Source organism: Cynoglossus semilaevis, chromosome 11 (genome assembly GCF_000523025.1).
Source record: "Cynoglossus semilaevis isolate Cse_v1.0 chromosome 11, Cse_v1.0, whole genome shotgun sequence".
NCBI classification, from domain to species: Eukaryota; Metazoa; Chordata; class Actinopteri; order Pleuronectiformes; family Cynoglossidae; genus Cynoglossus; species Cynoglossus semilaevis.
Genome location: NC_024317.1, coordinates 8,541,953 through 8,554,767, shown reverse-complemented (window position 1 = coordinate 8,554,767; position 12,815 = coordinate 8,541,953). Strand labels below are relative to the sequence as shown.

The 12,815-nt window shown below is 38.9% G+C and overlaps 1 protein-coding gene across 1 annotated transcript in view; it reads right to left on the bottom strand.

Annotated features, from left to right (window-relative positions):
• Positions 1-12,815, bottom strand: part of loxl2a (lysyl oxidase-like 2a) — a 28,749-nt gene that overhangs the window by 4,481 nt on the left and 11,453 nt on the right. The window contains exons 4-11 of the mRNA XM_008320385.2: positions 10,331-10,539; positions 6,874-7,090; positions 6,043-6,226; positions 3,320-3,471; positions 3,072-3,239; positions 977-1,142; positions 587-830; positions 370-485 (exon numbers count right to left, since the gene is read on the bottom strand). Of these exons, the coding sequence (XP_008318607.1) occupies positions 370-485; positions 587-830; positions 977-1,142; positions 3,072-3,239; positions 3,320-3,471; positions 6,043-6,226; positions 6,874-7,090; positions 10,331-10,539 (1,456 nt within the window). The remainder of the gene's footprint in view (positions 1-369; positions 486-586; positions 831-976; positions 1,143-3,071; positions 3,240-3,319; positions 3,472-6,042; positions 6,227-6,873; positions 7,091-10,330; positions 10,540-12,815) is intronic.

Genomic DNA, 12,815 nt, shown 5'->3' with positions numbered 1-12,815 from the left:
CTAAAATGGATGCATTATGTGTAATGAATATTTAATGTTCAAACTGATAAACACATTAGTTTTATCACATTTCTTTTTAACAAGACTAGGAACAGAGTGTTAAAGTTCTCAAAGTGGAATTTTTACACATTCAACAAGGAGGCTCAGTTTATCAGTTTGAACACTTAATATTTGTATATTAAATATTTAAATATAATATCTGTATTATATTTAAATATATATATATATAGTTGTAAATAATTTGCAAACTATTATATTCTGTTTTCATTTGTCTTCTGTAATGTTGCCCCTCGTCCCCATTGGAGGTTTGTAGGTCGTTCAGTATTTCAGTAGCAGAATAATTAGGGATAGAACAATGTGTGTGTTTACCCTCGTCACAGTAGGTGTCCTCCAGACAGAAGCTGGCTTTGTGTCCCTCAGCTACTTTAGTGCCGTTGAGACTCAGCAGGTCATAGTGGGTGAAGACCTCCATGCTGTGGTAATGTCTAGGAGAAACAAATACTCAAAGGTGTCAGATTACTGCACTGGTACAAACCTGAGGGGATTTTGGGGATAGTTTGACAGGTTGGCCTTGTTGGTCTCTCACCTGTGACATTCATGCCAAATCCAGGAATGGTGTGCAGCCCGTGGCCTGAAGTCTGACAGACCGTTATTGTGGATCTGGGAGGAGAAGCGAAGAAGACGGCGGTAGGAGGTGGTGGGGTCCACTTTGTCAGCAGTTTTGGACAGACATTTCTCCTCGTGTGCACACTGCAGCGTGTACATTGGCCTGTCCTCCAGGTATGTGGTCTGCTCCACAACCTGAGCATTGAGGACGAGGTCTGGGGCAGCTGGAAAACAGGCAAACAGCTGATTTAGAACTCCTGGCCTGCATGAAAATGTGTAAATCATTACATTTTTATTTATTATAATTATGTTCTTGAATTTAACAAAGAACTGAACTTAAACTGTTTATAGTGTGTATTGTGTCTCTTACTTTGAGTACATGAGACACCAGCAGCAAAATGTCCTCCTCCTTTAGGACACAGGATGTGTTTTCCATGATGCAGACACTGATCCAGAGTCAACTCCGTGCCTGAACATCTTAAACCACTCATAACCACAGCATCAGCAGAGGCCTCTCCATGCCAGTACCATGTTTCCTGAACAATGACAATACAAGAAAGAGATAATTAAAATGGATTTACATTTTCTGCGTTCAATTCATGTTATAAGTCTGACCATACATGTATATGTATATATATATATATATATACACATATACATATATATATATTATCATATAGGAGCAAGTTGTGATGGATATTGACCTAAGGCTGGTAAACGTTTATGTTGTTGTTGGTTCTAGAGATAATATATTCATAGTACTACATGTACTACTTAGAGCTTGCTGGTAGAGAAACCAGAGTGTGACTCACACAAATGGAAATTACCTGAAAAGACTAAATACCTTCACAGTCAAGATCCAGAACATCTGTTTCTGAAAAATGAAAAACTCATTCACCCTCACATCTTGATTCCGCTGAGATTCTGATTCTGAAACTCTTTTCACCATAAATCTAAAATGTTGTCGCCTTTTGACGAGAGGAAAGTGTATGTGATCTGATATTTGCCGGAACAAATCCTAGCCTGGGATCTACTCTGGTTTGTTGAGCAAGTGCCAAGTTCTCTGGTGGGCTAAATGCACAGGACAAGTGTTCATATTGATGTTTAGATGTGCAGTGACAGATAAAGCTTCCTCTTCCCAACAGTTTACATGTTGTTTAACTCTTCTTTACATTCAGATGATACTGGGCTGGGCCTTACAGCTGTGTCACACTAGAACATTTGTAAATGTTCAGTCCTGTTGACTGAGGACTGCTGTGTAAACTGTTTTGGAAAAGAAAATTGTTGTCACTGGCTCTGTAGCAAATGATTATCTTTATTTTCCTCTTCTTTAAAATTCAAGGATATCTGATCCCAGTTGTGCTACAACGTGACTATAAAACACACACACACACACACACACACACACACACACACACACAGTAAGGGGGTTGCTGGATGTGTGTATTCTCCCCAGTCCTGACTCAACCGTCTACTAGCGCTTTGCAAACCACTGGGAAACTGAAGAAAGTCATAGTTTCCATCTTCTCACAATAAAGTGTAGGATTCACAAATGAGCACCAGGGTTATGGATGTTGGAGACCTTGCTGGTGGGTTGAAGGAGACGGACAGACGTACAGCAGTATAGTCTAAGCTCTGTGTCATTTGTTCCATCTGGTGGTGAGATTTGCCTGCAGAAGCGTTTAGAAGTCAGACAGGAAAGCGTCTCTGGGGGGAAGAGTTTCCTCCTCACTCAGCTATGATAACAAAACCTCACAATTTATCACTAATAACGTCCCTGCTACCATCACATCTATTACATAATGGCAATTCGAGGTTTGTGGTGACAGTAAGCACTCATAATCATGAGTGGACGCTCAGCGATGCAGTATATTGTGTAGAGTTTTCTGTAAATGCTCCAGCAATGACCTTAAACACACCGTGACATGTTTACATGCTGCTGCTTCTTCAAGTCTTTGCTTGCTGTGGTTGTCCCAAACAGAGTTCAACTTAATAAACAACCTCCACCAGACAATTCTAGTTACATTTAATAAACGCTGTGCTGGTACCAAGGAGTCCGCATGAGTCACACACGTGTTCAATCCCATTAAATCTTAATGCAGGAATGGCTCGTGGGTTAGGGTTCTTCACCTTTGTTCAGCCTTTGTCCTAACACTATATCAGAACAAGGGAGGGTTTGTTTTTTGCACAAAAAAGAACTTTTGTGTGGTTTGTGTATATTGTACTGAGCCACTGTACAACTAAAGATTGTGTTTTTACTGATCTTTACACAGGCTTCAAATGTCATTTTGTATAAGTGACCTGCGTTTTATGCTGACAGGCAAAGACTGTTTTCACCCTTTCCTCTGGGGTCAGTAAAGCTTTTTTGGGGTAAATATAGGATATAAAGTGAAATATGTAATCTTTCAAAAAAATTGTCACAAAAATGACATAAATAATTTGACATCCACAAAGCTGGATGTTACCTGAAAGGCTTGGCTGGCAAATCCCAGGCCCAGCTGCCGACACACAACCATGGCCTCCATGGTTCCCCAGCTGTCACTGCACACACTGCCCCAGACCAAAGAGCCGTTCCTCTCTGCCAGAACCTCCACACGGCCTTCATAAGGGTTACGACCACCGCTTAAGCGCAGCTGTGGACAGAGGCAGTGCTAATAAAACATCTGTAGTTTCATACAGTATAACTTTTAAAATGGCAGAAGGAGAAACTTACTCTGCTGTTGAAACCCATGGCGGGAACGTTACACTTGACGGCAGCATCTTCCTCGTGGCTGCAGCCCACTGACTCGCGGTTGAAGTGACACTCAGTCAGTGACTTCTCAAAGCCAGAGCACTGCACCTCGTTCATATGCACCGGCCCGATCCCTGTAGGTAAATACTCCCATGAAACACCTGCAGTGTTTGTCTAATAAAACTCTACACTGTGACCACGACAGAAAAGTAAAACAGCTTAGAGTTTTCATAAATCACAGCGTAGAGTTTTTTAGAAATCATCCAAAAAATTATATATTAATACTGTTTCTGCAAGACTTTGGACACCAGAAAGAAGAAAGAAAAAAGAAAACAGAAGATGTAGTTAACTTGTAAGTTAATATGTCTAAATAAAAATTTTATTTTGCATGGGATTAGAGTTTTAGATCCGAACCAAATAGTTTAGTTGTTTTGTGTGTGAAAAAATTATCATGACATTTTTCTACCATTCAGATCAGCAGGTGATAATTTTTATTACAGCCTGTCTGTTACGTTGTAATTAACAGCTAAAATGTGCCTGGCGATTGCATTTTTTTTTGTAACGGATATTTGTTATTTTCCAAATCTAAATATGTCATCTATTGTTTAGCAACAGTTGACAATTAAATTCAAAGTTTCTATATCTTAATAAATGTGCGTTTATATGAGAGGAACAAACAAATATGGAATTTTGTTTTGTTTGGACAATTCTGTTCACGGGCAGATGTTCAAACTCATCTCGTTTCCTAGACACAAACAGCAAAGGAAATAAACAGTCAGTGATGTCAAAATAAGATGAGGCACTTGAGGCCTGTCATTAAATGTTCTCTCTTTTTTATAAGAAAAAGAAATTTGAGTGAAACAGTGTTTCCACAATAACATGTGTGAGTACTCTGTGCAAAGAATGTTGCTCCGTTCTTGCCATGGGACAAAACAAATTTGTCTCCAGAGGTCAGTTTAAGACAGAGACAGACTGGCAACAGCTGCTGAGAAAAAAAAAATCACAAATGGAAAAAAATAAAATAAAATTGACAGTTTGACAGATGCAATAGATAAACGTGGATATGATGGTTATTTGATATCCATGTGAAGGAAAAGTGATGTGTCAGGTTACCTTCAATGTACATTAAAAATGAAAACATTAAAATGGACCATCACAGAGCCACGTATGGAGACAAGTAGCCAATCAAATCGCACTCATATCTGTTTAACTTTTTTCAATTTACTTTTGTTTTTTTGCATGTTTTTGAATTGTAGCAGGAAATCAGAGCAACAATAGAAAACCTTACACAGTTCACTGAGCCCATATAGACCCAGTCTGAATGTGTGGTACCATTTTGGAGAGAGTGTTCTGCACTTTAAAAAAAAAAACAACTGCTACTTCCAACGACCTTGTGGACTGTCCAACACAGAATTCCTCCCCTGAAAACCATAAAACGTGTCTTGCCTGGAACATTTTGTGCGCTCCGGTGTTTTGGTGGGAGAACAAAGATGAAGAGAACACAGATGAAGACCAACTTATTCCAGTTGACATATGCTTCTTATAATACAGAGCTATATTACATTTCACACAATCAGGGTTGTAAAGTGAAGGTGTGGACATTTCAGCACAAATACATTTCCTGGCCTTTCATATAGTAGTGAATATGTGCTGATGTCTGGTCTAGACCAAAGTCAGACACAGACGAGTGCTGATACAGAGGCCAGAGGAGCTGGAGTTAAAGGGATTTGGTTTCAGTCCACACCTTTGTCTGGGAAATGAATTTATATTTAATACATGTGAAAATGTCATGAAAAGTAAGGTTGTCGTTTCATTATCTCAGAATTATTCTTATGCAATGTTTTCTTTACATGTTGTCATGGATGTTGACGTGACATTTGAAATAGATAAACTTTTTTTCTGCTATGATAACTCAACTCTACCATATGATCTACTTTGGTTCTTGAACAACAGCAGATTTATTTTTAATTTCCAATTTCAATTTGAATTGCAGAATTCCTGTTTTTTTCCCTAGTGCTTCGTGTCTTGTTTTTCCTAGTGTTTTCTTCATTTCTGTTCCCACCTGGCTGGTGTTCTGGAGGTTATTACTCAGTTCAGTTAAGGTTGGAACCTTGCTGGTTTGAGTTTTGACTCCTGAGTGCATTTGGGTTCTGCTGTGATACAATTCTTTACAAACCAAGCAACTGATACTGCTTAGGTTGGGTTTCAGTAAATATGTATCGAACTGTATGGAAGGGTTGTGTGTTGGTGTTACAGAATAACACAGAATAACAATACAAGGTTATCGTACTGACACATAAACACACTCAAACACACAAGCGTTTAAGTTACACTGAATGACTGATTATAATAATAATTCCAAAAACATGCATATTGAGGGTAAATTCATATTCAAAATTGACTGTTGATATGTGTGAACACTTTGTTGTCTCTGTATGTGGCCCTGGTATAGATTGGAGAATGTGTCTAAAAAATTGTCTGGAAAAATCCAAGGATAACACATTACTTTCTGTTGGGATTATTGGAGTTTATTGGTTGATGTTTTTTTAATGGCTTTTTAACGGGTTAGCAAAACCTCACTTATACTTTTAGGATGCAGCCAGTTGATTGTGAAGCTGAAACCTTTTTCTTTTACTTAAGCAAAAGAAAAGGAATTTCTGTGTAGATGAGGAAGCATTAGTTCTATAACAAGCCGTAGATTTTACCTTGACCCATTCGACCTCCAGTCAGAGCTTCTTTGGCGCTGCCGAAACCCAGCTCTCGACAGACCACAGTGGCAGCCTGAATGTTCCAGTTGTCGTCGCACACCGTTCCCCACTCGCCGTTTTTCAGAACCTCCACTCTGCCCTCGCCAATCATAGCTCCGCCTCTGAGGCGCACCAGGGGTTGCTATTCAAACAGTTCACAAAGAAATCAGCAATGAAATCTTTAGAAGAATAATATATGACAGATGAGGTAGTATAAAATATAATTATACATTTATCAGTAGTTGTCTCTAAATATTACACACTGTGCCTTTAAAATTAAATAGTTTACAGTAGTTTTTGGATCCGACCCACAGGCTAACAGTTGACAATAGAACTGTGGATACTGCATCTGTAAAACTGCCTTGTTGATGACTAAAATAAACACTTTATATATTTGACAGATGTCCAGCATTCTGCCTTTCAAACGATTTCACATTCCTGCAATAAAGTCACTGTAACAGTCAATTAGAAACATTTTGCTTCCACTGATTATTCACTAAGTGATATTAAGTTTGTCATCACTGCGAGAGAAGGGATGCAGCAACATTTTTATATTGTTGTTGTTAAAAAACTAAAAGCATGTTTAGTTTATTTTACATCTGGATCTCAGTTGAGTTTTTATTTTACTGAACATAATGAAGCTATAAAAGAAACAAAGCTGACCCGAGGCCAGAGTGTGGGTTTAGAAAACTGGCAGAACTCAGAGAGTTTCCTTTCCCATTACGACACCAGAACTCTGTCCACCGACCCCACAGTCCCACTAAGCACATTCTGTCTGATCCACAGTACCTCCACTCTGTAGGCCTTCCTGAAGCCGGCGCTGATGCTGGGGGCAAAGGCACGACCCGGCACACAACTGACCACCACAGGCATGCCTTTTCCACATGTGCTGTTTCCTTTCAGCTCTATCTCCCTGCCCAGTTTACAGTCAGACACGTGGGCCTCGTTTCCTGTGCAGTTGACAGAGGAACCCCAGTAGTTCTTCTTACGACGTTTGGCCAGCAACCTTTAAAAAAAAAAAATCAGCAAATTAATTGAGAATGCAACACATATATCCTACTACGTTATCTGTGGTCATTTTTTGGCATACAAACAATATTCTTTAGAAGTGTTGGTGCACATTCTAAAAGTAAAATGGAATACTGAATCTGATGAAGAATAGTTGACCTAAACCTTTATTTACAACTAGGGCTGTCAATCAGTGATAATCTTTTATTAGACTAAGCACAAGATAGCTGTGGATTAATTGTGATTAATCATGATTTGTCAGAAATAGCTTGTGCCTCAACTTGATGAGATGGTATTTTAAGAACTGCAGCGTGTGTAAAAAACAATGTGTATCACCTGTGCATTTGTATTTTATAATCTCATTAGGACACCTGTCACTGGTGATTTCTTTAAAACCACACTGTCTTTACAGCGGGAAGATCAGTCTTTAATCTTAACCTTGCTCGTAAAGACGTCTGAGTCTTTGTTGGATGTTCCTTTTATACCTAACATTGACAAACCTGTAACATTCACTTCAGTGCAACTTTTCTGGAAATTGGGGTTTTAAATCAGAGTTTTGAAAAAAAAAGTTAATAATGATAACATTCTTTCCATCCATTTGGTATGTGTCATGCCACAACCTGCACTGTGAGATCCAACCACTGCAACAGACCCAATCCCAGTGTCAGTATTTATTCAGTCTTTGTTATTTTAGCTCCTGCCACTGATGGAAGAGTTGCCTTGAAGAGTGTTTTGAAAAGCCTTCAAACATGAGTGCAAATCTCAGACACTCAGTACTTACTCATCAACTTACAAAATAAGCTGAATCAAAATGGAGGCTCATCGTTAGTGATGATGTAACCATCCCTATTGCATGGACACAGGAACGAGTCCTACAACAACTGTTGTCTGCATTGATTTTGTGTGATAAAGATATTGATATTGATATTTTCATGGTTCTTTCTTCCATGTCACAGTTTAATTTCATTTATTCATATGTGGGATACATCAAAGTCCTTTCTATACTTCAGAAACACAATGGACACATTGTTGTGGAAAATACCGTTCTATTCCCATTCCTCTGACCTTCATGGTCCATAAGAGTGGATCTTGAACATACCCGAGCCTTGGAAGAAGTCGACCATGTAATGAAACCAGCATGAGATAGTTTTACAGCTTTTTCAGTTCACACAGTTTCTCCAGATGCTGTGAAGAGAACGCAGCTCCTCGTTCGTTTTAAACACACGCCTAATTTGTGGTCTGTGACACTGGAGAAATGACAGATTTGACTGAAAGTATTAAATTTCACCGCTCTGTTATGGGCGTGTTTGTGGAAAACAACAAAGCTTTGTTGTTCCAGACAAAGGATCAAGTGAAAGACTGTATTTTTGTACCTTTACTTTGATCCACACAGACAACAGCAGCATCACAACAGCCCTAAAAACATCACGCTTTTTCAGCCTTAGTAATGAACACAAAACTTGTTGTTGTTTAAACCTGCTTTATGGTGACATACAGACAGACTAAAAGTTGCGGATTAGATTAGATCACTCTCTATTAGTTCTGTACTAGGGCTGTAAGATAATCAAATAGAGAGACTATGAAGAAATATTTAAAAATAAAATTTCATTCCTCCTTGCTTTGATCTTAACAAAGCTTAGATATTCATTTCCAAAGGCAGCTTTTGGTATTTCAACAGAGCAGCATGACAATGTGTTTTAAGGAAACAGATGACAGATATTTGCTGGTCTTGGTCTGACAATAGTTAAACAATGACAACCCAAGTTTCTCTCTGCTGACTTTCTCTAGGAGAATCAGCAGGGAGAAACGTGCTTCTGCAATTATCTACACATGAGACTGAAGAATGAATGACTGATTTTGAACTTCAGTTGTGATGTCAGCAGATAATTCATATTGTATGTATTGTATTCTTTAAAATAGTAAGTGTCGTCTTCAATCTACTCACAGAGTGTGACGATTAACAAATGTAGTAAAATGCAGAAAATCTTTCAGATGGATAGGCCAGGATGCTCAGGGTTCCATGGAGGAGGTGGTGCATTCAGCTCAGCAAACTGTATAAGAGACTGGACTGTACTCAGTATGAACCTTTGGCTCACACATACAGTACATAGCTTCCAATGTCAACATGTCAAGTGCCTTGAGAAGTGAAATACAGGATATAATATAAATAGAATAACATATATAAATAAGAATCTAATTTGTCCACATAGAAACCAGGAATGTTAGTGGAAGTGGATGCCATGCCACTGAATCTGAGCACCTGTTTATACAATACGGTCCTTGATCTGTGAAGTGATTAATCTTCAGACATTCTTTACATTTCTGTGTGTGTCGAAGCTTTTTGCACATCAGGACACAAGCACCTGCCAAAGACGGACACACCTGACACCAACACTGCATTGGAATCCCCTAAATTTATAAATTCAAACATGATTAAATTCTGATATTACTTGCCAAGGGCCCAGAGAAGTACTTCAGCAGTGCCTCCCAAAGATAGCCATGTAGTTGTAGTACCTTTATTGATAGTATTATCTAAAATGGACACATTGAAGTCAGGGTCACGTAAAAGAAGGTTTTCAGGCTTGTTTGGTTTTTCATAATTCTTCCTTTAGGGCCCATTTAGCATGATGTATTTCTGCCTCAGGAAGTAATAAAATGTTTATGACTATGAACACTGATGATCAGTAATTTGAATCGAATAATCTCTAAAGGCCACCTCCAAAAACCCCTGATCAAAGCCACTGTTCAAAGTGCTCTGCTCTCCGTAGTTTCCCACCAAGGCCCAGCCTTCTTCCTCAAAGACTTCCTGTGACAGAGTTGGGCTTCTTGTCAAGAATCTCCAGACAAATGTCTGTTTATCCTCAGTGTGGAAAACAAACCAGGGAATGACTGTTGACCTGTGTAAATAGCTCACTTATGCAATCGTTCCTCACACAAGTCTGGTCTGGTAAAACGTTCCGAAAAAGACCACTAAAAATCCTAAAAGCACCTAAAAAACTGTAGTATTTTTTAACATCGTGGCGTTTTTTTAAAGGGTGTGTTGTGTGTTTTGCTGTGGTGAACGTGGGTGTGAATGTAAAAAATGTTTTATTAAGCATGTAAGCCTATAACAGTCCCCTTACCTGAATTGTAATTATCTCAACTTATTGCTGAATGTTTACGCTGAGCCTTAAGGTCATGTTAAGACTGTCATTAAATTTAATCGGTCTCACCTACTTGCTCTGGCCCCATTACTCACTTATAGGGTCGAATATTGATGCGTTTCTCCCCGGGGAAGCCGTACATGCCACAGATGACCTTGCTGTTCATGGCTGTCCACTCTATGTCACATATCTGCCTCCACTTGCCTCCGTCTTTCACCTCCAAGAACCCCTCAGTGATAGGAATTCTTTTTCTGTGGGAGTAGGTGGCTCTGATCCTCACGTCCTCCACCTGCACTGTCATACTCTGAGACACAGACAAGAGAACACGTCAACACCACCTGGGTTTTACAGACGAGGTGCTAAACCTAGGTAGTTAACAGGACTGGATACTCAGGACTGGATATAGTCGTTACATCTGATGTCAGCACATGGTTTCATATATCCATTTTTAGCCTTAAGAAAGGAAGATAACTGTCATTAGTGGATTTCATCTTCATCAGTGACAGGTCAACTCAAACTGTGGGATTTGTGTGTGGATATTGTATAGGTTTTCATGGCCCACCACTCCCACTGGATTGATAATGTATTGTAGCAATGCTGTAAGAATTCCAGTGGACACAGATACGACTTTTCATTTCATATATTATATATATACAGAAACACTGAGTTCTGTGTTTCGACGTGTTAGGTTATATGGAGAGGCCCAAACAGGTGAGATGAATGTCTGGAATTGTTCCTCCATTTTTACTGCATTTACATTCTAAAAGAGAGGAGATTTCAGAGCCCGTGGGGAGTTGGTTGACAGCATTCATCACAACAGGGTTCTGTCTGACCATGCAACCATGGTTTTGGTTACGCAATACCCACATCCAGAAACTTGAAGGGGAAAAAAACCTAGTGAATTATCACACTTGTTAACCAGTAATCTTAGATAAAGTGAAACACATTAATGGTTATAACTTTAAATCAATGAGCTGAGAAAATGGGCTTTCTTCTACAGGAGGGGAAATACTGGGAGAATGTATGCCAGATGCCTCTCCAAAGACTTCTCAGATTACTTCTTGAATAGTATACATGAGAAGTAGACTGATAGTAATGACAGGGAATATTGCAAATGAAAAATGGAGTCCATCAAACACAGCCTATTTTTGAGCCATGAGAGACTCAAGGAATTGTTGAGGTACTGTAAACCAGACCGAGATGAGGCTTATTGGTCTCACAGAAAACAGGATTTTAGCCACTTAAAAAAGCTCACATAAAAAATATATGTCTACATAAGTCTGTAATATTCTACAAATACTATTTTTATACTTTTTTTTAACTGTCTTTGAAATTTAGTCCACAAAAAATTGTTTACGGGAAACAAAACTGAAAAAGGCAGCAGAGGATTCACCATACACTCCATATTTACCATGAAAAAAAGGTTATTTTTTGAGGCTGACTCTACTTTGTGGTAGTAGGTCATTCACGTAAGTCATTCAGTAAATTCAGTTTTTAGCTGTTAAACAATATTTGAAGAGGAGCAAACTGTCTTTAAATTACAAAAGCTATGAAAAAAAGAGTTTTGTTTTAATTGAAAAAGAAATTAGACATGTTTTGTTTATATGACTAGCAACCACAAGGACAGTCCCATGTCAGAAAATAAAGAATAATGTGTCCAAAACTTATATATGGAAAAATTGAAGAACATAAAATATTTAAGTTCAGGGCCAAGTATGCTGGAATTTACTCGATATAAGCAACAGAATCAATTTAAATAATTCTCAGTAGAATAGCTGCCCTCCTTCTTTATGTTGTTATGTTTGTCTTGTTTTTCTGTACTACAAACAATTGAGATACACTCAACTATATGTAGAAAAAAAGTCAACTTAAAGCAGCAAAAATCAAGCTAAGATTATTCGCTTATTAACTTATTATGTAGCTCTAGACCAAGTTTCTGCTATTTTGTTTGTACTGGCTGTATGTATTGCATATGGTACTTCAAACACTTAAACCATCCTTGTAAAAGAGGATGTCCATAAGCGCTGTGTTTCTACCAGGGTTCAATGAAGAAGGAGTGTCTGCGGGTGGTCTGTCAGGCAGCTACAGTGGGCTGTAAAGCCAGTTGGTCAGGCACAGGGTCACCAAACGTAGTTAGGATCACATACCTTGGAAGAGCCCTAAGTCAGAAAGGAATGGTAACCTTTGTCCTGGGGTTTTATGGGAAAACAGCTACCTAATAACAGAGCCATTGTTTATTTCCCTCCTTTAAACCAAGTGCTGCAGTTGGTTCCTGTCTGAGTGTGAAGTTACACTGTAAGGAGCAAAAACCTTGAGGTACTTTGTAGCTTACAAATGCTGACCTCAGTCATTACATTACAGGAGCTTCTTTCAAGAGAAAAAATGTGACGGTGTCTCCTAGAAAAACTCAATGTTTGCCCAAAGAGTGGTTTCCTGAGATGGCATCAGCCTTAAGGAATGTCCAGGGTCCCTAAACACTTACGAGTGCAATGAAGGAGGAGGAAAAGGAGGAGGAGGAGTCATGACTAAGAGAGACTGTTCCTAGACTGACCCCTGTACTCCCACTGACCACAGCAGTTG